Source organism: Varroa destructor, unplaced genomic scaffold, assembly GCF_002443255.2.
Source record: "Varroa destructor unplaced genomic scaffold, Vdes_3.0 BEIS01000001.1, whole genome shotgun sequence".
NCBI lineage: Eukaryota > Metazoa > Arthropoda > Arachnida > Mesostigmata > Varroidae > Varroa > Varroa destructor.
This window is the reverse complement of record NW_019211454.1, coordinates 561,927-588,071: the sequence shown is the minus strand read 5'-3', so window position 1 is coordinate 588,071 and position 26,145 is coordinate 561,927. Positions and strand designations below refer to the sequence as shown.

At 37.8% G+C, this 26,145-nt stretch overlaps 1 protein-coding gene across 16 annotated transcripts in view; it reads right to left on the bottom strand.

Annotated features, from left to right (window-relative positions):
• The window catches only part of LOC111242977 (RYamide receptor-like), a 138,966-nt gene that overhangs the window by 7,042 nt on the left and 105,779 nt on the right, over nt 1–26,145 (bottom strand). For 14 of the 16 annotated variants that reach the window (XM_086978357.1, XM_086978354.1, XM_086978355.1 and 11 more), the window contains 3 exons: nt 12,467–12,879; nt 8,138–8,221; nt 3,062–3,463 (listed from right to left, as the gene is read on the bottom strand). In XM_086978357.1, coding sequence (XP_086834483.1) covers nt 3,062–3,463; nt 8,138–8,221; nt 12,467–12,847 — 867 coding nt within the window. In that variant the 5' untranslated portion in view covers nt 12,848–12,879. Of the gene's footprint in view, nt 1–3,061; nt 3,464–8,137; nt 8,222–12,466; nt 12,880–25,062; nt 25,144–26,145 lie in introns of all 16 variants that reach the window. The other 2 variants (XM_086978353.1, XM_086978369.1) reach the window with 2 other exon arrangements.

Sequence of the window (26,145 nt, the reverse complement as noted above, 5' to 3'; positions counted from 1 at the left end):
AATTTATAACAGATCTATGGGCAGCTACTTCAGATTTTCCCACCGTTTTTGGCATACGCACTTTTTCCTTTGAAATGCCTTTAAACAAAAGTGTGACTTGTATTGAGATAATTTGGAATCGGATATTGTAAATCAGCCACAAAAAATATGATGAGCATCGTGTTAGGCGACGTGGCATGCGGTAGTTTAATCGATAGTTGTTTGATAGTTTTTATATATTTCGTTCTACTTGTACTACATATGTTACATTCTCGCTTTCGAGCTAAAATTAAAATCCGTTGCATGAGTTTTCTGCATAGCATTGACCGCTATACCGAACTGCAATTGAGCTGCAGGTACTTTGTGGCGATGCAATGGCACCCCATTGGTGCCTTGATGTATCATTGCTGGTCCTACTAATAACAATAATGATTCGAGACCTAAAAACGAAGATTCGGGATTATTACTCGCTGGCAATAGATTATACTATTAGTTCTAAATACGCTTATTGCTGCATCCGCTGGTGGTCTCCTTAGGTTTTCAGGTAAATGGGTTCATGGGTCTTTGACATAGCTTTTCATTCTGCTTTTTGGCCTGTCCTTGAGTAGTAGAGAGTGACACTTGTAAAACAAATATTGACTGCGTACTTGACCTCTTTACCGGTAGTTATGTTTTTCATTTGTTAACGTTCGTCCAGTTTTATATATACAAACATGAATTTCCTGGATTGCTACCGCTTTCACAGCCCTTCTAGAATGAACACTCATGGTAATACCGAATCACCTGATATGGCTTCGAACGTCTGACGTAAAACCATTATCTACTTCAATAAAGATTTTTTTATCAATACGTCCTTGATAGAATCTCATTAATACTCTACAGCATGAAACTTCAAACCGCTCTTATCGATTCCAAGTCCACTTCATCTGTGGATAATCAAAAAGCGTATCTGAAATGTCGAAGCCAAGGTCAACGCCGCCGGAGACTTTAAACTAATTTACGTCAAAGATACGTAGAAAAAAAACAGAAAAGAGCCTAAATAAACTCTGAAAGTGCTGCTTCATTAGATATATACTCATTGAGACATTTCTCGTTTCGTAATATAATCGTATGGGGGTGAAAATATCTATTATCACACTTGCGGAGGTTTAATATCAGCAACAAGTTCAAGTGAACCAAACGCTGACTTTAATTCGCGGCGTGATTACATAATGCAAAAAATACCCCAAGATAGTATAGAATTACGAAATATTTGAACATAACTTGGCTTAATATTTGCTAGCATCATCGACGCCATCAGCACTGAGCTTCTACACTATCGTACTTTGTAATAAAGGAAGGTAGGTCACAGGCTCGTCGAATAGAAATAAATAATATTTAAACACTTACCTACACTAACTATGCACACGAACTATATATACTATATATTCAGCATACTGAGGCCTAGATAAATTTTTTTTTAGATTAGGTGGCCCAATTCCGATTATTGCAAATTCACTTCTATTTAAAGGAATAGGGCGTTACGTTTATTATAATATGTAAGCTAATTCCTATTTTAGGAATTAGGAATTTGATTTTCTCCTTAACGAAAGGTGTCCTATCTAGATATAGGTAATTAGTGCTAGCAAAAGTAAAGGGGCTGAATTATAGCCTCTGCCTAATGTATTTTTATTTTGTAAATTCGAGATGTGCTGTGACATTTGAATGAATTTAGTGTACAGAATGTAAGGTGACTATTTTTGTTAGTCCTTCAACTTAAATCCCCTCCTTCGTTATTTTATATAATTATTACGCTGTAGAGACTCTGCCAATTTATTGGAACCAATCGAGATAGTTACGCCTTGTTGTTTAGTTGCGTATATGTTTGAGATAGTATTTTAAAGGAACCTTTTTTATAGGGTCGCCTAAGCCTTAGATAGTAAGTAGCGTAAACCAAATACACCTGTTACGGTAGAGATTTCGTGCCAAAACGCACTGCTCGCGCGATGAAGCTTCTTCACATCCGATTATAATAGCAAAAATTTCATTTTAATAATAGAATTCTACTTGATCAAACACTAACTTAACACAATTTAACTTAGACGGGTTAACGAGACACCAGTTGCTGCTTACATGTAATGGTTGTTTTCAATCGGTGGTCGTCTGCTGGAAATTCTACGGCCTATTGTGTATCTTACAATAGCAGACAATAATACATCCACATACGTGATTTTTTCCAAAAGGCTACAGCTAAAAAATGAATATTCTATGTCTGTGCATGCAATGGAGGTCAGTAGTAAAACTCGCTATAAAGTATTGCTTCAGACGACTGCCCTTTCCAGCACGAAGCGAAGTACGCTTATGCTCAGCTTCAAACCTAGACCACTTAACGAGTTCTTAAGTTTAGTAGGCGGACATGTCACCACTGCACTATTGCGAGATGTTAGAGTCATCATTAATTAGAATACAGCGAGAAATAGATACTTTGTCGCAATACTTTGTTTTCTTCTTTTTTTAAACTTAGTTTTTTTCCGGCACTGGCTTGAACCAATACGATGTATATGCTGTGTGCAAAATAAAGAAATTTTAATATTATGCAAAAAATAATCTTAGCTATAGATATTTAAATACGACAGTCAATTTTCGGAAAAGATACGAATACGCACGGCCTTGCTAGGATTTATGGTGTACGCTTTGCATATATAGAAACATAACTATTAAGCGGTTCTACCTGAACAATTTCTTGCCAGAATATTGGCCAGCTTTATAAAACAATGCGGTTAACTATCGACCATCTATGTGCAAGTTGTTGGTCTCAAAAAAATACCGAACGGATATTGTGCTACTGTTCACAGTGAAGTGTTCATCTAAAATATTCAACGCAACCCTTCAGGTGGAGCTAAGCAGTCTAGAGCAAAGTAAATTGCACCCTCATTTCCTTTACTCACATATACAATTTTTCCAAATAACATTTTATGTTAATGTTACAGTGAAATAATGTTGAGGATTTTTGAGTAAATATGCTGATCTGACTTTCTGCCCCCTTCAGTATTTCAAAGAAATTAACTGTTCTCTACCGTATGGGAAACTCTATCTCACTCACCTTTCGTTTCGACTGAGCCATACGACAGTCTCGTTGATGTTCTGCTTCGCCTGGAATCTCCTTGCCCCAAACTGTGATGGCGATTCGCGCGTACGTCACGATAAGCACCAAAAGTGGCAAAAGGTACTGCAATGTTAACAACCCGTAAGAGTAGTAAAGCTCCAGTTCGGGCGCTGAACTCCAATCTTCAGCACAGTATTGAAAAGCTTCGCCTGGACAGTCCGGATGGTCCTTAAGCGTTAGCCTTAACGCTGATGGCAGTGGTGTGACAAGAGCCACCGCCCACACGATGCCTATGATCAGTCTGGCCTGCAAACTGTTTAGCCGTGGCTTGAGAGGATACATAATGGCCAGGTAGCGATCCATCGATATCGCGATCAGCGTATACGCGCTCACCATTACCTGCACAGAGAAGACGGTTTGCAGCGAAGAACATAGAAACATACATACAAGCAGGACAAAACGATAAGGCACATACATTAAATATATTGGTATGAAATACAGTAACGATCATGTTATTCATTCCCGGTATTCCCGAATCAGGGCATTCAGTGCTGCTTGATTTAGTAATGCATGCATTATACTGTTGAGCCATTATAGTCGACCAAAGAGTGAAGAATTGTGCTTGAGTTACCTGGAATGCTAGTCAGTAAGTTCCTCAAAATACGAATATAAACATTATTTTTAGCCTTACAACTTCCAGCTCTAGAACGACTCTGGACTCTATAACGGAAGCAGAGAGGTACGCGCACACGGCTACGTAACCTCCATGTGTCTCTTCGGCTTTGTCAAGTTACCTCCTTACTGTAGAAATACGATTTAAGCATTACGCGGGAATGATATGAAGATATTGTGGGCTACTTTTGCAAGGCTTGTAAACAGTGAGCGGTATTGCATGCATTTAGGATATATTAGAGAGGAGAGTGTGAAAGCGGAAGTGAAGGGAACGGCAATCAGGAAGGAAGACCGTAATAATCGTTTACTCCTACTGAGAACGGGAAGGGTACGAACGACAGCTGTTTTGTATTATGAGATATTATTGGTGACTCAATATTATTATAGTTATTGCCTGGAATGGTGTTCTTAGTAAAAAGCTGTCCTCTTCGGGAACACTGATTGTGTGAATGCTGCACGATACGGCCCAATCAAAGCCCAAAATCGTACCTTAAGTGTGTTCTTGTGTCCGATTGTGAGTCATTATCCTAATTACGAAACGTCGAATTGCGCTGTAAGCGAGCGGATTTGTTGTGATTTTTGTGATGTATGGTCATGTGAAAACGCTTAAAATAGGTATACGATGTTTTCAAGAAGGAACTTACCATTCTGCACATATCACTTAAGGAATACACATGATTTTTTTAATGTTCTCGTCTCTCCTTGATCAGCAGAGGCGGTTACTAGAAATATTTGACAGTGCATTATTACTAGTAAGAGACACCTCTCTCTGTGATTAGACAGGGGTTGTAAGAATAGCAACAACAGATTCTAGTTTCGTTATCTACACTGTGGCGGCCTCAATGCAGGCGGGGCCAATACGTGTTTACTGAGCCGTAGAAGTTATTAGATTGGCATGAGCACATACTGTAATCATGAAAATGAGTATTAATGATTACCATGAAATGATGTGTATTCTAAAAGTAGCCAGAACCACCTTTGTCGCCCTGAAAAACTTTTTAATTAAAAAAAACCTCCGTCGGATAGAGGAAAATTGATTCGAGGGAGGCTAGGAAGTTTGGCGTCACTGGACAAATTTTTGTGGACTTTGCCGGCTAGCTGCAAATTGCTGATGCCTACTCGGGCAGTACAAACTCCAAAATCTTGTGAAATATAATCATAGGGAATTACGCAAACGTTTATCTGCTTGTTCATATCTACGCCAGACGTAATTCGAGTTAACGCAGCAATTAATTTTGTCCTACAGCCAGATGATCTCGTACGCAGACATTAACCATAACCGCTTTTTCGTATTTTAAAAACTATGAAAATAGTTCTCTCAAGTTAATGTTAATATTAAGGTAAAGTCATATGGGAGTGGCTCATTTCGTTCTGTGTTACGGGTACGCATTCTCTGCCGTGCCACAAACAATAGAATATAACCTAGCGATAGGTCGATCAAAACTAGCTTAACTTCTTGCTTACATCAACGCTTTATGTCTCAGTAACATTTGAAAATGATCAAGTTTTAGCGTGATGCTAGCTGTGAATTCAGTATTATGCCAGAAAAAGCGCGCTTCTTTTTCAAGTCTCATTGTATGATACAAACCGTATTTTGAACCGTATGAAACAAACGATATTTTAGAAAGTGACAGTTTTATATTGTCCATTTCATCCTCACTTGTTACAAAACAACATTGAAATGCGCCCACTTTATCTTAAAAACACTGAGGTACGGATTTTGTTTCGCTTAGATAAAGCAAACTCGCTATAACCTACTATTTAAGTAGGTAATTTATCCATACTTTGCTTCGAATTAATGTAATTAAATTTTTGGCGTATGTATAACATCTACCATTGATAAGCCTCGCAATTTAAGTCAAGGTATTGGTTTCAATAAGGTAGAAACCAATGTTTTTGTATTATAACTTCAATCATAAAGTACGTTGAACACTATATTAGATTAGTGGATCTGATATTAAGTGAGGGTTGTATGAATGTAAGGCGCTAAATTTTAATAACTGTATAACGGATATAAGATTCAAGAGTCTTTTCCCTAATGTCGATAGAAAAAAAAAACTGTGCGGTTCGCCTACCAGCGTTTAACCGCTGACGGGTAAAAGATCACTAAGTGGCATCGGCATTGTGAAGCGGTTTGGAGAATTTAAATTATTTATATAAGATTCAAACCATTAGAATCGCTCATGGCTAGCTTAGGGTGTTTGATTGGAGACGGTCTCAAGAAGTAGTTAGAAAATGCTAATAAGTACTTGTTAAGAATACATCAAAGCTTCGATATTAGTCTTGTTAATACTTTAAAAAAATGCGAGCTTGTCAACGATTTGAAATGCTGGCTTGTTCATTTCGTAGATCTATAACCTATAGATTGTTCTAACATTGACTAAACGTTGCCTCAAAAATCGCTATACTTTTTTGCTCACCATTTTAATCCTGCAATTGAATATGCCTATTTTAAAACGTTGTCACGCTGCAGTTGTTTTAATAACTTGCCGCTTTTCAGCAACAACAGACAAATAATTAGAACAAATTCAGGAATCAAAATAACTGGTTCGTTCCATGTAAAATCGACCTTTTATACCAACAGTAAATAATTACGTTAATTAGCTTTCTCCTTGCTAGAAATTTATCTGAACCTGGAAAATCTTATTACGCTTTTTTACCATGTTAGTCGCATGTATTGAAATGAGCTTTAGCTCACTTGGGTTAAAAAGCTGTAAAATTTTATAAAATAATTGTGAATTTATATTGAAAAATATATTGCACTAGTCAAGTGAGGCATATTCGTGACTGCGACGACTGTGGTGCTGCATCGTAGACTGCCTGCTTCCATTTTTGCCCTTAGATCAATAATGTCTTAGCAATGACGATGGGTATAAGGATATTGGTATAGTGCTTAACCTATAGGAAGTTATATTTAACTTGAGCAGTTGCTAGGATTCTTAAGTCGGTTTGGTAAGTTGTATTACTTCGGGATCTTATCAAAAGACCTTGAACCATTACAGAAGTAATCAATTTGCTGGCTATGTGTGTACGTGCCGCCACTAATATACCGTAGCTTTATTTAGAAAGTACTTTTACTGCTCTCGCAATATTTTATTCGACTGTTTCGCAAGTAGCCAGAGAAGGGGCGAACATCAGTCGTTCCGAAGGGAAAGTCTATAGCAAAGTTAGCGATAGCTGGCATTTGCATGCGAAATGCTTCGCGCTGTTTTAAATATATAACCAATATCAAGGAGCTGAGTGAGACACATTTTTGTATTTAACAAAAGAATCAAATTGATTTCACAGAAGCTCTTTAAACAAGAAATTATCTCAAGTAATTTCGATATTACCTTGAATGATCGACAAACTATATGTTTTGTGTTGTATAAACAAAGATTGGAACCGTTGGACAAAGACAAGGAAGGACCAATGACAACCAGAAGGACTAGCTATTTAAAGGCTAGTATTAAATTAGATAATTAATGAACACAGGCGGATACATGCCTGGAACCTGGAGGCAGGCATGGTCAGTTTGGTGTTGGCGGAAAGCCACCTATCAAAGGTTCCGAATTTTTATTATATTTACTCATGTCAGACTACAAATATTATACTTTTTCACACTTGGTCGCATTTGTTTTCTATTTTTTACTGTATTGACGTTATGTCGTTATTTCCAGAAAGCAATCTGCGCGCATGGCTGATAAATTTCCCTGTGGATAACCATCAAAAGAGTGCGCGGTGATAATACGGACGAACGAAATTGCAGTGACGTACATTTAGACGGTTGTTGTCCGGCCCAGTTTCTTTGCCGAATTTTGCGCGAGTTGCTGTTTTTTGCACGCTCAAAAATGTGATCATTCCAAACACTAAATTTCCTTCTTTGCCTAAAAACTGTGTTAAAATATTATCATTAACCACCACGTTTGCTTTCACTACATAAGCCTTTCCTAAAATATGAAAAAAGCGCATCGTAAAAGCCTCCGATTATAAATATAAATAAAATAAATACGGCAATTGTTTAAGTGAAAATAGCAAAAAAGGTTATTGGTCCAGCATAACATAGCATAAAAAGCTTTTCTCGTAGATGCTTATATGGCAAAAATAGCCATTCTAGCAGAATGAATCTCAGCTAATGCGAAAAGCGCATTAGAATCTTCAAAACGAATTGAGTAGGAGGGCAAAAATAGCTGACCTGTGCGTCCTTTCCAGGATCCTTGAGACAAGTTAGATGGTCAACATACTTTTGGCCTTTTTTACCTGAAGTCCTGTAGATTTATACATGCCGCACAGGTTTGCTCGATTCAATAAAGAAAGTTGGCACCGAACGGCATCACATTCCTAACAGAAGAAAGAAATGGTATGAAGCTGACGCAATAATTTAGGTTACTTCATGCTTGCTATTTATTAAGAGTTACTTACGGTGATGGATATGAAACAGGTGTAAGTTTGAAACCCTCCGTACGATGTCTGCTGTGTCGTCAGGGAAGTTCCACAGCGCACATACTGCAAGGTAGTATGTCGTTGGTGTTGAAAAGGAGCGACGTGTTACTTTCGCTGCTATTTTTCTTACCGCTCGTGTAACTTGTCCCTAATATTTTTCTTCCTTTTTGACAGTAGACTTCTCAGCAAGGTTTTGTTCCGACTTACCCACCCCCGCTCAGAGGAGCACAAAGGCTGGATATATACCAGCTAGCATGTATGAACTGTACATCTTGCGATGCGGGACGACATGTTAGTTTGTCTCTATAAAGATCGTATAAGACAGTAAACGGATTTGGGTCGGAGGGGTTTCGACACACGCAAAAGAGAAAGTACAATGTTTCTGCATTTTTACACTGGTATCACAGGAGTTCGTTAAATGTTCCGCTTTAGATCAACAGCGATACGGCCAAATACGTTGGCGGTTCAGTTCCAAACTACCGTCAAACGGTTGTCAACCAAAGAATTTATTTTTCTTCTAACCTTATTTTCTATCCTCTTCATGGTTTGCTCACTATCCCGTCAGCCACCTTCAGCCCACTTTGTTGCCAACCTATTGCTTTTTAGAAAGGTAAAAGCGAGATCTAATCAATAATCATCACAAACCTGTAATGACCTCAACCTATAAATTTTGCATTTGTTTCAAGCCTTAAGACGTTTCTAAACTGTTAGCAGAAATATTTATTTCTTTGCCAATGAGAAGGTGTTTCAAAACAGATAGGAAATATGAGTAATTCAACGCGGCTGAAGAACGGTCTTTACAACGGAATTATGGATCATGTAATTCGACAAATATTTTTTTAACTAGATTGACCAACTTCGTATGCTGAAGCAGCTTTGAAATAAACTACGCTACTTCGGCACTCTAAATTATTTAAGAGCTTAAATAAATTATAGTGATAACATAAGCTGAAATAAATTTATTATTAACATCGGGTTAAAGCACGTTTATTAAAATCATCCCAAATAGGCTACTCCTGTACTGCAGTATATGCCTAACGCTAGAGGTCCAAAAGGAGCTGCGTGTATCACTTAATGGAAGCCTTTGATATTTGAGACGGGAAATGTATATATATGTGTGTGTGTGTGTGTGTTTATATACATATACAATTATATCGAGCAAACCCATAACAGCAGGACAAGTACGATTTAACTCAAATTATTAATCCAGAGTGTTAACTATCTCGATATTGTGGAATTGGGTACCTAAGCTCTGCTAGGTTAAACCAGCTAACCAGCTAGAGTTTGCGTAACTTAAAAACAGATCCCTTGTTTGCATTGCTATATCTGCGCTTGACCCAAGAGCTTACGATAACTGAATAACGCCAGTCCAATGGTGGTAGCAGTATTAATAACAGTTTCATTAGTAACACTGATTTGTAGAACCTTGCTGACAGAAATTTGGTATCGTAAGCATAGTTAAAAAAAACATGGCAAATTTCTTAAGTTGTGTATAGACAACGACTGATTCTAGAATTAGAATTTAGAATCATGGCTGGATTAAGGCTCTACCGGACTTTGTGATTAATATTCGCACCACATGCAATGCAGTTAAATACCAAATGAAAATGACCTCATCTGTGCTGCCTGCACTTTTCTACAGTACTTGTCAACAGTAAGTTGGCTTTAAACGTAGCCCCTCTTTGAGATATGAATCGTCCGATCCTTCAACCGCAACGGCTCACGGCTGAAAATGCCGCACTATGTTAACTTTTGTGAAAATAAACCTAAAAAATGTTTTTGCGACATTGAAGGACGTTTTCTACAAAATTATAGAGTCAAGCGAAACCTACCTATGATAAGTAAAGCTCTCCTTAATAAAAGGTAAATTTTAATACAGATTACTAACTGAAAAATTACCGATTGTACAGTTCCACAAAAACAATATTACTGACTACGTATACATTACATTCCCTCAAGAGGAAGAAAAATCGTCTCTGAAACTGTTAAACTCTAAGGTACTGTAAATAAGAACAGATGGTACTAGATTCAAGATAATTAATACTACAGCGAAAATACGTATGTAGAAATTTCTGAAAAAAACGATTATTTCGATACCACTAGGCATAGGAAGCAGATAATGTACAATGTTCCTAGCTATTGAATAATGTATTTCCAATTACTGTGACGAACCGAAACAACAAGAACGAAGGAATATACAATAGATAAAACCATAAGAGCAAATAGTTCAAGCTCGCTTAAAAGATCTCATCTACGAAATACAAAAAGAGCCATTGTTTTTAACGCTTCTAATGTTTTTACCCCGAACATTTCGAGTAGTTTCATGAGCTTGCGCAAGATGCGTGAACTAGACGTCGAAGAAGCGATATCAAATATGGGCAAAAATGGTACCGTTGAAAACTATGATCACGAAAAAGCCAACAGTTTTAATAATTTCTTTGTAACTTAATCCCGGGAGAATTTTACAAAGTCTATACTATTAGATGAATGCCGTTTATTAGCTATGCCAGAAATATATTAACCTATAGAATATCTTTAAATGAAATGTAGCTTTATGTCGAACCTCATAAACTTCCAAAAGAATTGCATTACTGATATGTAAGTCACTTTGTTTTGGATGATTGGGACATTTTACACCTACTTCCATGATGAAACAATAGGAAGTTAAATGTGATTTGATGAAGTTATGTTTGGTTAATTTGGTGAATAGAAAATCATATTTTTACTTTTTATTAGCAGTAAATTTCCTAGCTTTCACATAAGAAATATCTACCTCTACATTATTTCTCGAATAGACCAGGATTCGGGTACGTGAACAGCAAAAGAGCATTTTGTCTACGCGTACTTTAGCGTTTAACGCAACCTTCCAGGCGGTTTAAAATTTTCGAAGTAGCAGCAACTCTGTTGATTGATTTACTATTTATTGACCACGTGTTCAATTGTTCAAAAGTGCAAAACTCCAATAAAATCTCAAGATAGTTCGATCTCAGGTGTCGTCTGACCACATTTTTTGACCACAACGAAATGGCGGGGTTAGAGGAAATTAACAGCGTATAGACTTTTTTTACTGCTAGGAAACTAACTTATTTAGCGAATTGTACAAAGGAAATCCAACCATAGCTTTACACCATCGGTATCGATTATACATCATTGTCCCATTGCGTCTACAATTACATATATATTTACATCTCATTATCTTTATAAATGATCCACAGTTTTACATTTAATACAGATTTTTAGTACAAGTGACGCCTCAGACAATATTGAGCTAGTCTGTGTTTTGATCCGATAAAACTGTACCAATTACGTATCTAAGAGAGTAAATGGCTCACATTTTGAGCTAGATTCCGCGTCGCACGTGAACTTTTCTTCCGTGAACTAAAATTTGTATAATAACTCAATATAAAGTTAACCTGTAGTACAGAAGATAATATTTGAGCTAGCATTTAATGGCACGAGATGCGAAACGAAACAGCAAACGAGAATAAAAACATACAAAAGGCCCGAGAGTTGCTTAGGACGAAGCAAAAGCTTCCAAGACGAAATAGGAAACGGGTCACTAACTCTGATATGAAGGATTCAGTGGAAAAAACAGAAATTTAATTTATAAGTGTTAATATTACTCCATTGCGTGGCAAAAATTGGAATGGTTTCTAATGTCTCTGTCAGTGTCTGCTGATTTGTATGTACTTCCGTGTTAGATATACATCACTCTACGGGTTAAGAAGCGAGGTATAGTGTAGCAACTCGTAAACTTAAATTGTCTAATGGAGTACCACAGATTAACGTGTTCCTGAAAATGTTCATCCGATCATTATACAGGGAGCTCAAGGCCTATTTTACCTTTGCTGGCAGAGAAATCGTTTCCTAATTCTATTAATTCAAAATATTCATTCGCTTTTTAGAAAAATTTTTTTGCTCTACTAAATTATTTCCCGCCAAATCACAGACCGATAGTTAAGAACGAATTACCATAAAAGACTTATTACCATTGTCGAGTCATTATAGATTATCTGGCATAAATGCTATTTCTTGCACAAACACTTTAGAAAACTCAAAGCAGGGTGGCTGCAATTGCGTTCCTACATATGTTTCTTCTGTAAACAATAACGTCTTGAAATAATAATGATAATTTTAATTATTACCATTATTGTTAATAGCAATAAAGTGTTTTGTTTTTTGAAGTCTGTTCGCCTTTTGATATAAATTACTTATAAGTAAATACCAATACAGCTTAATATTTTGCCGCGTGGTTAATGCATAATTCGAAATTAAGCCGTCCATATGTCCAATTCTATTGTTACTTACCGAAATAGCTTGGCAGTATCCAACTGCTATACACATAAAATAGCCGAACACCCAGTGCTCGGTGATAAAATTCGAAACGAACGAGAAGGGGATGCAGAAGACGGCCATGAGAATGTCGCCGACGGCCAGATTCACAATGAACATATTCGTAACTGTTCGCATACGTGGGTATGCCAGTACTATGTAACAAACAAGTCCGTTACCGGCTAATGCGAAGAGGGTGACTAGGCCATACATGATAGACATTACGACGAGTGCAGGTACTTGCGCTGGCTCCCATGGACCGTCCAACGAGCAGTTGATGCGTGCTGTCGTTGCTGACGACAGGCCAGTAATGCTGTTTACGCCGCCGGAGGGCGGTCCGCCAGCCGCTGCCGACATCGTGTTCAATAAACCTACAACTATCGCTGCACCTGCAATAAAAAAGGAGACAATATTAATAGTTGGAAATCCATTGGAAATCGAACGAACAGTGGCGAGCTATCTGACAAAAAGCAAGTTGACTATATAACTCAATATTACTATAGGTTTTGACATTTTGAGTCAAACGTAAATTTTTCTTTTTTAATAACAGGTTTTTAGTAAACAATGATCCCCTCAAAATGTTTAAAGTTTCAACCATTTGCGACAATAGTCTGGTAGAGAATTTTTTTAGTTTCAATAGCAGCATGGGATCACTAAAATACTGCAGGTATATAAAAGGCCCAACAAACAACTCACAGTAGGGCCTATGGAGGAAAATAATTTGTTAATAAAATTTCAAATAGAAATCACATGATACATAATTAATTAAATAACGTAGAATAATATTTTAAAACGGTATATTATGAATCATTTAATCAAATTTTATCGACATCCTGTCGGATTAAACGTAGCGTAATCCGACAACATGCTGATATGATCCGTAGTTTGCAACTCTGCCAATTGTTCCCTAGCGTTTGCGTTACTGTCCCCATGATGACACAAGGCTAGTATGTTTATTTACCAAACTTAAAGGCATCTGGTAATATTGTTTTGAAACTACACTTCGTTTCGTACTGGGAGCCAGCCCTCTAAAAATTAATATTTTTCGATTTTGCACTTAGATACCAACTTTTCATCTACTCTTCTGTTGTTATGTCTTCGACAAGCTTTCAGTGATATAACACGGGATCCTGTTTTCCAACTTTTATTTATATATTCTCCACTTTGAATGGGGTGCATGCTTACTGGGTACTTATCTGTTCAAGATTTTGAACGCTTTTACAGTCGTTTACTTCGCTACCTACAACTCTTATCGCCATCCGCCCTAATATTGTAACGCGCGGGACCGTCCTATACTCCATATAGGAAGTATTTCAGGTACATGTTCCCAGGTTGAGTCTTCTTACTACCATATATAGACGATTATGTTTTTTCTCCAATTTACTCAAGTTTATTTAAACGGTCAATATAAGCAACCGAATCCGCACTTCTATATTCTTATAGTGACAACAGGCAAGGATGTCGCCTGTTCAGCTGTCTATTCGGTCCCCGGATTATCTTTTCTAACCGATAACTTCCGAGTCCTTTTTCTCTTCCTTAATACAGATAACAGAAATATATTCTCAACGATGCTCATGTGATATTTCGTGCATACAAATATTATAAAAAGTGTAGCCGACTCAAAGCTACTTAGTTAAGATGAGCTTACTTAATGCTGAACAGATAGGACAGAATGGTTCGATTATGTCTTCTTTAAAAAATAGCAAGCTGACATAAGTGATTACGGTCGTTATCATCGTTGTACTTATTCTAAAAATACAATAATAATAATGCTAAAAAAATATTTGATAGGCAAGTAATGTAGAGAGTTCAGTGAAGTTAATCTTTATCACCCTCTGATGTTATCAAAATATGTAGATGGCTGCTATGATATTTCCCGAGAACAGTTAATGACATAATTATCCTAATATTTTTACGGAAAAGTAGGATAGAGTTAGAATATTGTATTCCGATACCATAAAATATGTAACGAATATTCCCATGCTTTAAGACCAGGTTTTCACAAAGGTTTTATTAGGATAAGAAATCCCTTGCAACCACCAGAATAAAGTATGACTAAGTTAGTTTCACACATGCAGATATATTAGAAAGTAAGACTTTGATTTAGCGATTATTGCTGAATACAAAAGGGTTACGTGACTCGTAGTCATTAAGCTTGGCTCTTTACCCCCCCCCCCCCCCCCCTAAAATTACTACTGTTATTATTTCTATGAATTTATAATGGCCTTATGCAGCATTAAGGTCTTATGTGAGATACCAGACGGGTGTTGCTGTCTCATAGAATAGCTATTCAGACCTCGTAACAGCCATTCCTGTAATGAGAATTTTATACTAAAGGGGAATGTTTGAGTGTTATTTAGTCTTTGTAAGCAAAACTTCCAGTTACTGCGAAGTTAGTATGGGCGGACGCATGTAGAGGGTCCAAGTGATTTTATACATGAAAAAACACTGCCCAAATACCGACAAAATTTTAACTTTAATTCTACTGATTTTTGAAATCTTTCTGAAATGAAAAAAGAAAGCACGCAGAAGGTCGCTTACAACAACAATTATTAACAAATTTTATGACAAATAAAATTAATTTTAGACTTGCAAACAAGAGCGTACACGATATTGACCCTTAGACACATACATCTGAGTTAAGCACGGTATGTCAGGGTCATCAACACCATGGCGTTAAGGATACGATTCTACGCACCCAATACTACAATCGAATTTTTGAAACCAGAGCGATTAACGAATGGAATCAACTCTCATGAGATCTTAGGACTACTTGAAGGCTCAGTGTTCCGGAAGTGACTCAGAACTGATCCCCTGATTTTCTGAATAAGCAGAAAAAAGTGACTGAACGGAGGTTGTCAAGAAATTTGTTTTGTATGCTGGCTTATTTCTACAATTCTTACAATTTAGTTTTTATTTTATTTCTTTTTTATAACAGAGACATGGATATCCGACAGTCTGCTTACGAGTCGTTGTTACTCTGCAATGAAACGAACGCGTTAACCTGTACCTAATCGAGCCATGTTTATGATACGTACTCATGTCAAGTTTGTACTTCCAATGCTAGAGAAATCTACAATTTATACAATGTATATATGGCTTTAACTATTTCAACAAACTACTCTGATATACCTCTAAAAGTGGCTATTTAGGTAGCCCATTAACGATTTGTCAGATCGTTGTAGACGACCTGCGTCACCTTGTTTTATGTGTGCCCTGCCATCACGTCACTACTATTATTGTGCTTATAAAATACTGCAACTTTTTAACTCTGGTTTGAAACGGGAAAACTGCACAAATCGAAGACAGAACAGCCATTAACCTTAAGCAATGTCCGACTGATCCGGCAAAAAAGAGAGCAGTAAAGGGGAGAAGAATTAGAACGAAGGTATAGAATACAAAACGTAAGCAGGTTTTTCACTGTTTATCAAGGTACTGAATCTGCATGAATACCTCTTAGTTCGATCAGATATATTTGCATTTTACTAAAAATCATTCAAAACGAATATTTTTTAATAATAAAAAAAGAAAGAGTTCGATTCGTTAGATTTAAGTCGAGTCAAAAATAATTGCACTTCAGAAGCGCGATCTAAATTTAAAGATTAGGAAAGCTATGCCTGCATAGTACTAGAAGGATTGTTACTTTTTAATGAATTATTTTTAAACCAACAATGATGGTAAGAACCATAGGGACAAGCATAACATGTTGATACTTACGTAACTTTCTAAATTGTTACTCACAAATAGTGTTGGACAATGGGAAAAGTACTTACACATATTGGTGTTTGTCTCATACATATTTATATACATATATGAATATGAAAACCTGTCCTGCGTAATTTAAACAGCTGTTAATCTGTTACTATAATCTGGAATATGAAAATATTCGTGATAAGGTTTTCTTCCGTAATCTATTTTTCTCTATAATTGTTTTGCTTTGGACACATAAATACTCTTCATTAAATTATACCGTAAGCATTTGTTTTTGTTCAGCAAAAGCTACATGAGTTTGGAATTTTTTTATGAATGAAGCGATTATTTTTTTTGTAATAAAATTGATCACTACGATTATTTAAGTAACCGCCTAGCTAATTGTCTGAGAGTAACTACCGGAAATTTCTATGAAACGGCAAAGTAAAAGAGACCATTACTTACACCCATAAACAGAGAACTTGAGAAATATTGTTCCATCAAATTGTAATAGCCATATGCGAAGGTTTGAAAAGCATACTATATCGTCAAGCAGGTAAAAGGCTGGAGCGATTTCCGTTTGATTATGGTGTGATTATTTTCTCGTCTAACTACCTACTTTTCCCTTTTTCAAATTTCTAAAACACCTGCTCATGATCCTGCACGGTACGTATATTACAGACATTTCAGCTTATTGTTTTAAAGAAAGACTGTACAACCCACATATATACATATAAAATGTTTTTTTCAAATTAAAAGGTGACACAAACAATGTCAGTTTGTGGGGACTGAATAGGAATATAGAAATATAATGTTGTAGAGGACAAACATTTCCTTGTATCCAATTCACTAAATAATGACTAAGATAATAATATTATAGAAAGTTGCTGGGAAGTGGCAATATAATCTGTCATCATATTAAACTGAGTGAACACATAAAACCCTCGCACCTCCTTATGCGCACCGGCAATTTTCTAAAACAAACACGTTAGATATGATTAAATTCCTTTGTTTTTATTTCGACAAAGCATAGCAGCGTTGTCATGGCCTGCTGGCGAGGGCAAGAAGGCTCGCCAAAAGCCTGAAATGTTAGGTAAGTAATATTCGTGTTTACCTATAACAGATCGATATCGCATAATGAGAATGGTTCAAACGTTGATTGAAGCCGCGGCATATCAGCCTTGCCTTACATAAACAGAGACGCCGACATTTTACATTTTGCACTATAGTTGAAAAGATACCACAGAGCAGATGTTCCTACAAGCCTAAAATTAGGGATTTTATAACTTGCATTAATATCGTTATGGTTCTTCGATTTGCTACTGCAATTTGGTTTGCTATTGCTTTTTAACGTTACCGATATTGGATATTACTTGTTTCTATAAGTTGACTAATGATACATTAGTACTATATATAGGTTACACATAAATAAATTAATAACTAATTACATTAATTAATGATGTATGTAAGGTAACGGATATATTGTTATGATAAAAATACTTGAATAAACATAGGTATATGTAACTATAGAACGAGTGGCTGTGCGTCGCTCCACCGTCCTGCCGTCAAACGATAAATGGTAAAACCAAGCCAGTTCGCTTCGTTCAGTGGCAGCGTGATATGGCTGGCGGTATGGATATGTTGGTGACCAAACATGTATGGGTGGTTAGACAGCGTCACTGGAAATAACTTTTAAAAGTTTGCGTGCGTGCCTAGGTGAGCACTGAAAACGGTCTACCGACCACATTATGCCCGGAAGTGCGGCAGTAAATTACGTCCAAACCAGAAAGTGTGGTTTCATTTTTATGTCCTAGAAGAGCCGTCGGTTGAGAAAGAGAAGTCGATTGCTGTTATCTTTGTCACACTAGCGGGTCAGTTCCAACGCCGAGTTAGTTGGAATGGCCTGAGATTATACATTGGAAAGCCCAAGACCCGCTCTCGGAAGCGTACCGCGCGAACGAAACACTTGTTGGTGACTGGAAGGGCATATCAACGCACAGTGCCTGCAGGTTTGCTTGTCAAGGCACGGCAAACCAGAATGGCAGACTCGAGCTGTGCAAGCACTGAGGTTCGAAGGTCATGCCTTCCCTTAAAATAGAATCAATAGTTAGTGCATCTACCAGTCTATGTCTTCGATGGGCGGCGGTAGTAGGAATGCTGGGAAGATACACACACATTCAGGGAACTGCGATTAGTTTTGCAGAAAGCGGTCAGGTTATCGGGGTTATCATATCTACGCGGGCGCAAAGAAAATCGTACGCCGGGTATGACATGGCATGTCCCCGGCAAGAGAATAAAAGTCCGCGCTTATATATGTGGCTGCGACTTGTGCAGGCGTGCGAGGAGGAGCGAAGTACGGTGCTTTCTAATCCGGAAATTCACCGTTAGAGCATCCGTTCTGTGACCGCAGCTGTCCTCAGTGCCCGTTTACTGCCTTCACAGAACGCTGGGTTTAAAGACAGAAGACCCAATTGTACGCGCCTATTACGGCGTACTCATCCGGCAAATATACGTACATAGTACGCTGTTATATCACTGGACACGCAATTACGCGCTACTTACAGTTTCATGCAAACAAAATATGATACCCGTCTGGCATTACTAATGCGTTATGCGCCTGTGGTGATTTCTGATGACTGAGTTGATTTAGTGATTTTACGCTCAGCCTTCGTGTAAACCGAAAATATACCGTTGCGTATACACCAACAGTTATTCTGTTGCGGTGGGCCTGCCCACTTAACCAGTTTTTCTTCCTTTATCAACTCTCGATTGTCGACGGATTTATTTTGCATGGCTCCTAGCCTGAGCCACGTAGCTTCGGTGAATCAATTCAACCTCAACCAATTTGATTTGTTTGGTTTTTTTCAATACAGATTTACCAGAAGTGTGTTGTTGGAACTCGTAGAGGACGTGAAAAGACATGAAAAGCATTGTATTCAGCAAATCTATAAATTAGCAAAAATAACCTTTTACAGAGATACTGTAAAGTTGCCACTTCTTCATTTTAGAACGCCTCAGGGATATATAAATACATTACTGTGAGCCGTGTTTGAAAATTAACTTACGAATAGTCACTGCCGCAAAAATCGCAGATACATTTAGTAAGTGCAGCGACAGGTGTCAAACAGCCAAACTGAACCGGCTACCTAAGGACGTACTGCCCAGACAGCAGCATAGGTTCTTAATGACTGAGTGTGCATGGTCGCTAGCAGTGATAACCAAGAGCAATCAGTTGAATAGGCGGCATTCACTTGAGACAGCAACACCAAGTGGACTTTTGATAGGTATAGCACATAATGGCACAGTTGACCAGGAGGTTTTTATTTCTATCAAGGACTCCCGTACGTAAATCTTTATTCAGAAAATTTCGACCTTAGTCATTTTAGCGAACCGTTACCAAACTGAGTTTTTGGCCCTTTTTATGTCGAAATGTGCGTATTAAGAAAACGAGGATGTATTAAATGTATGCTTAACTCGTCGAGATCTATCGAGTGGCGTTAATAAAAGCCATAAAAAGTTATGCTACATAAAAAAAAAGTATCTTCAATAATTTGATGTTCCTCTAAGATCTCTCAGATCATATTCGAAGAAGTTTTAAAATGTGTGCTTCACCGCTTTAAAAAAAAACCGCTTTACTGACATGTATTAAAAACTTGCTCAAAAGATCATTAAGAATACTGTCACACGACGAATTTTTCCAATCCAGTAAATCCTTGAACATAAACCCATGGACCGAAAGTGCGCCAGTGAAGATTCTATTAACCACTTTACAATTTAATTAAATTAGTATAACGTCACAGAAACTGGGCAAAAAAATATTCGCGAACTCAAAAAAACTCAGCTAAGGTGGTTCATATACCATAAATTACGAATAATCTTGGCAAAAATCATAACTTTAAATCGTGAGAATGTGAAGAATCGAAGTTTTCTGAAATCAATGCCCAACTTTGTAGAGCTTGAAAAAACTTCAATATAAACCTTTAGCAGGTTCTCAACGGGTATCAAGCACATCACCAAAAATGAGTATTCCGCTCAGATTAACATCACACTCTACCGAATAAAAGGGAGCACGTATTTTGCTGATAAAAACAGTTCTTTTTTATACCTAAATCTATAATAGAGGTAATGTCGAATAACGGGTAGTTCTTATGTTATGATGTTGATAAACGTAATAGCTTCGTCTGCAACAAAGTTTACGCAGTTTTTTGTGCAACACAGCTGAGCACACTTGAAACCAACGATTGCAGACTTTGCTGTACTCAATGAAGTAAGTATATTGTCTGGAATTAATAATGCAGTAGATCTTTGACCGTTTACTTCAGAATGGTCACCTGCTGGACGCACTACCTTAATATGTTAATGTGCAAGAGATGCCTTACAAGCTACGTTTCAAAGGTGGTAAAGGTCGCGATTGCATCAGTGGGGTCCTTATATACTGTTGTGACTCATTAAATAGTGCAAGTTTTGCTGATTCAATCTTCATCGCTATGTGGATGAAATACTGTTGGTACAGGAAGGTATTAATCCGACTTAAAATACACGTAGTAGCGAAATGCGATTATTTTTTTAAGTTGTAGCTGTAGGTCCATGGCTAAAAGTAGTAACTGTCGTCAACAAGCGGAAACAGGAGCATACACTGAACACTGCCGTAGAGTCCGTGAGATTTCGAAATGGCATAGGCCAATCATCGTTAGTATCTCGGTATCGTTATGTTATGGTAAAGATTCATCCAAGCACCCTCAGTATAGGCGCGGTATCTTATACAATAGCTACTGGTGCGTTATACGTGCGGCTGTGCGAGCTTGCTGGTCGTCGTACGCAAACCTCGTATCATTGTACGCAACAAATGCTCGCCTTTGTTGTGGTGAAGTAACAAATATCAAAATTCGCCCGTTAGGGCACAACCTCAAGCATTTCAACAATGATGCAAAATTCAGGACGGTTCATAACGTGCAGTCGGCGTTTGATGGCAACCTTACGGGTCCGGAAGAGAAATTTAAAGAAATTGACATGACTCGTAATATATTGGCGCTAGTGGGCCTAGTAATAGAAGGCTGTATGTATAAATAAAGAAGAATTGTGCGCATCTTTAAAAGGATGCCATTGTCTATTCAGGCAGAACGAGGTCATCTGAAATAGTGCGTTGTATTGTCTGCAGGTCGCACGAGAGGTCCTGGCGGTAGGCATCTTGGTTCTGCGTAACGTGCCGTGGGCACATTGATGTCATCTTCTTTACTTTCAATGCAACAAAACTGTACCTTCTCTCTTTTAAACAATAGGGTTTTACAGCTCCGATACACCTTGTCCATTGGGACACTTGCCGACGGAAGGTTTTCTGGTTCCTGCTTCGTTGGACGGACCGTTAGTTGACAGCACGGAGGGCATGATAGATGTCTTGACCGTGGGGGTTGGTTGCGCATGTAAATAAGTCCACGAATAATTGTCCGCGTTGTGCTTTTTTTTCGAGTTTATAATTGTATGTTTGCAACCGTGGTGCGGTCGGCGATTATTGCCGGCTACGTTAGAGGCTGCGTGTCTTTTGGAGTTTGAAAGCCCTTCCAGTCGGCAAGGATCGAAATGGTGCTCCGGACGTTGACTACTGGAAAGTATTGGTGGGCTTATGGCTCCGAACATGGCTGGGCAGGCTATGATGAGAGGCTTGGGCGCTTGCTGCCGGATTTCCCGTGCTCTGTTCGCGGCCAGGTTACTAAAAGCAGCGGCCTTTTACCAGCAGTGCCTCTTCATTGCGATGCAGGTGGGTAGACAGTTTAAACGTGGCAACTCGCTCGCAGTTGTCCGCAAGAATAATCTGTCGGAATCAGCCGAGGCGAACAAAAGGCAAAGGCAAAGAGTGCGCGGCGCCTAAGCACAGCACCGTTTTTACGTCACGAAGTTCGGATACACGAACGCAGCGTTTAAGCGTAACGCTATACATGAGATGAGGGGGAAGTTCTACATTTTGTGATATATTAGGGCGGACGATGCTTTAAGACGGTGCTGCAGCTTTGTTTTCAAGCGCTGGAAATGAAAAATAGGTAGAAACCAAACTTCTTTCTCTAAGGGTAAAATAAATTACCGGATCGGGTCCCTGTTCCGTACTGCTATGACCAAGGTAAAATCACACCGACCGTAAGAGAATCGGTCCAATCTGTCCGCGCTAACGAGTAACAGATAGATATACCTGTATATATAGAGAGAGCGACAGCGAAAGGGAGAGAGAGAAACCATTTGTGACAATTTATGTTTAGAATATTTTGACATTACTATTTTGATAGGAATGAAATAAATATATAATAATTTTTATTAGACATCCTATTATTTTATTGATGTATTTTTATTTTAACGTATGTATATATATCTCGCATAGTGTTATTTTCTAATAAATAGGCCGCACATATGTATATATATGACAACGAATATGTCAAATAAGTATTTGACATGATTAGTAAAGAACTCAAGACGAGCTAGAAAGGCGTAGGACGTTTAATTAAATGCCTTAATTTGTTTTGTATTTTGAAAGCACTATTCGGTGCATTGGAATGCATTCGATAATAGTTGGATGTAGTTTCTATCTAAATAGGCCCCAATTGGTATATAGATTACGTGTATTCTCACTAGTGCGGCGTTTATGCCCCGAATCCGTGCTAATTCAGACTATAAAGTTACATGGCATATCTTATAGTATCATTATAGTCGCACTTAAATTTTTAGGTCGAGCGTGAAATAATGGTGCCATATAAATAGTCCGTATGCATGTGCTAAATTTATTAAAAGAAGTGGCTTATCTGAAACTAAAATTTTCTCTCAAAAAATGGAGTGGTCACCACGAATTCGGCCTTGATCGACGTAAAAAACAGTCGCTTGCTACACAATAAGTGTAGCTTATTCAGGTACGTGCGTAATTGTACCTGTTATTGCATTATAATATCATATATGGATATATCGAGCATTTAAGTGAGTGTAAAATTTAAAGCAATAAGAGAAATGTTAATGTTACATATCGATGGGATACATGAAAGGACCTTGCTTGCTTCGTCATGCAAGGATACTTCTTAAAGGCACGACAATTGAGTATACACTTTAGATACTCTCACTCGTTCCACGCTTCGAGGCATAAAGCAGTCGAAGAGGGCGTCAGTAAGTAGCGAGTTGATGGCGTTTGTACTGCGACCTCTCGGAAACCGCTAGCAACATGCAAAGTGACACGCACGGGTTGTTCAATTTCGATTCAGTTGATCCCAATCGAGGTTTCGTCAGAAAATTTATTGAGCCGAAAGTGGGTTGTTGAAAAAAAATGTTAACCGTTAGATATCTTTTTAATCGTATTAGATGGCTTTATATCTCGTGCATTACGAGTCGCGGTTAGTGTCATTCGAAATCTGAGATTTGGTAGTAGAGGACGCACCAAAATTATTGCAATGCCTTTATTCAGATTTTAGATAGAGTTAGAGAGACTTTGAAGGTGGGCGAAAGGAAAGAAACGCCTAGGCTTATATAAAAATATGTGCTCTTTATGGTTAAAATGTGTTATCGGTGTGTAAAATGTGTTCTAAACGTCTCGATGTGAAAGATGTGGTAGACTAGTAAACCAATGAGTTGACGAAACTACTGAAGGTTAGCAAGGCTCACATGTACCAAGGAACAAAATATCCATCAACAAACGGTTTTGACAGATTCGAAAAACTTGATGTTTTAGTGGCACACGAATCGAGGTAAATTCTTTAACTCGATCGTGTTTAAGTTGCAGAATTCTATAGAAACGCCACGAAATCAAGCTGTTTTTAACATGGTTAATCTTGGATGGTGATTAATTGATCACTTACGATAATAACAATAAGCAAATAGAGAAAAAAAAATGTGCCCGACAATCTGTAGCAAAGACTGTTAGTTAGATTAACATTTAAATTACTATCGCCTAGCGAAACGATTGATTCGGACATCTACTGTCAACAACTTATAGGACTACAACGAGCCATTAAAAGTAATCGAGCAGACCTAATGCATAGAAAAAGTGCTTTTCATTATGAAAATCTCGACGCTAGTGGCGACTCATCTAGCAGACGAAATTCCACCCCCAAGTTTGTCGGACAAAAATTTATTCTATTGAGAATTAGTAGAAACTTTCAACGTACAACACGTATATATAAATATTGCAACTTTATTCCAAATATTAGCTCATTAGCTTATGTGTCCTTGGGATCACCAAAACGGTAGTGGTGCTAGTATCAAAAACCAGCTGTGCATAGTCTAGTTTGTCTTCGGATCCGTATATCCGTACAGAAGCTTTTTCACCAAAACCTTACTTATGAGAATATACTCACAGCGTTACATTATTAGAATGCGCGTCGGCATGAAATTTGTCCTAAATGGGTGCCGTGAAAATAATTACTAAGTAACGTAATTTGCGAATCATACCAGGCCAATATGTATGTTATGAAGGACCTGGGTGCTGGCTCACAAAATAACGGCCCGCATCCACATCAATATCGAACAAAATCATTTTCGTACGTAAAAAAAGATACGTATGTATCTATCACAAAAGCGGCCTACTAAAATATTTCGTCAATTGTAGTAAGCGTGTTACAAACGGGCCATCACGACATTGACTACAACTACTGCAATGTTTTTTTTTAGTTTTTATAACAGATCAGAACGGGTGCTTTTAGTCTTTTCAACGACATAATGGCTAATTAAAAAGAATAGGGTTTGCTCTCTCCAGGCACGCATACGGCCTTATCTACCCCAATATTAACAATTGAAAATAGAACTATTATAGATATGATATATACAAACTGGCCAAGATAGGCACTTCTAAGATCTTGGTGCTCAGTTCTCTATTGCATTGGCGTCCGCTGGGCATATAAAACTTTTAACACACATACGTTTCCTAAGTGGAAGCTGATTCCCTTCGGCTGGCCCAAGATTTTGTGAGTTGCAATAATCGGTCCGACTGATCGGCGTGTCTACAATTTGAAAACAACAGAGCAAGAAGATTCGGAGCTAAAGCTAGTCATTTAATACTTTTTTTCTTTTCAAAACCCATCACTACGTTAGCTCTTATCGTAATTTTGATAGAAAGTGATAAAACTTGTCGTTAAAAATACAAATGCAAAAAAGGTGAAGCGACTATTTAAATGGAATCGTCCTGAGAGCTTATTGATCTGAGTAGAACAAACAGTATAAATTGAAATTTACCTGTTACATAAAAAAAAAACAAAACCATACACTCATGTAATGAACTTCAAGGCATTCAGTAACTAGTAGGTTAGCTGTAAAGGTAGCATTAAAATGCAGGATCCGGCATAAACATTTATTGAGCGATTCTTGGCTTCAGGTGCCTCACAACTTCTGGCTCTGAAGTCGCTTTAAACATTACTACTAAAGACATGAGATGTGCATGCCCAGTCTCGTAGACACGCATCCCCAAAGCGTATGTCTTTCCGGCATTTCAGCTTTCCTCAAGGAAATTTCTTGCTCTCGAGGTGTTTGCCGTGCCAGAAATATTTCCGTAGCAATTTCGCGTGGATACTTAAATCAACTATAGATAAAGGTGCGGAATCGATGGGCAGAACCACTTGCGCCAGCTCCATATCAGCAAATCAAAAGCCAGAAGCAAGAAACGGTGTTCTTAACTGTATTTATAAATAAACTTGTTAGGAATATATATGCGGGACATGTATGTTATATGCAGTATATATTACCTGTTAGAAATGTAGATATATGTGAAATATATACATAGAAGAACGATTAAAAGCGCGAGAAAGATTGATGCTTTTAGACAACGAACCAACCACATACGCCGGGTAAAAATGGAATGATTTTTGCTGATGAAAAAAGCCGACTTGCCACTTCGACGAATGAAAATGATTGTTTTAATCAGTTATGACAAAACCTAGGATTTGATAATTCCCAAATGCTAATCCTTAGTTTAAGATGCTTAGCCAATCGATGGGTGGGTTTTGTGC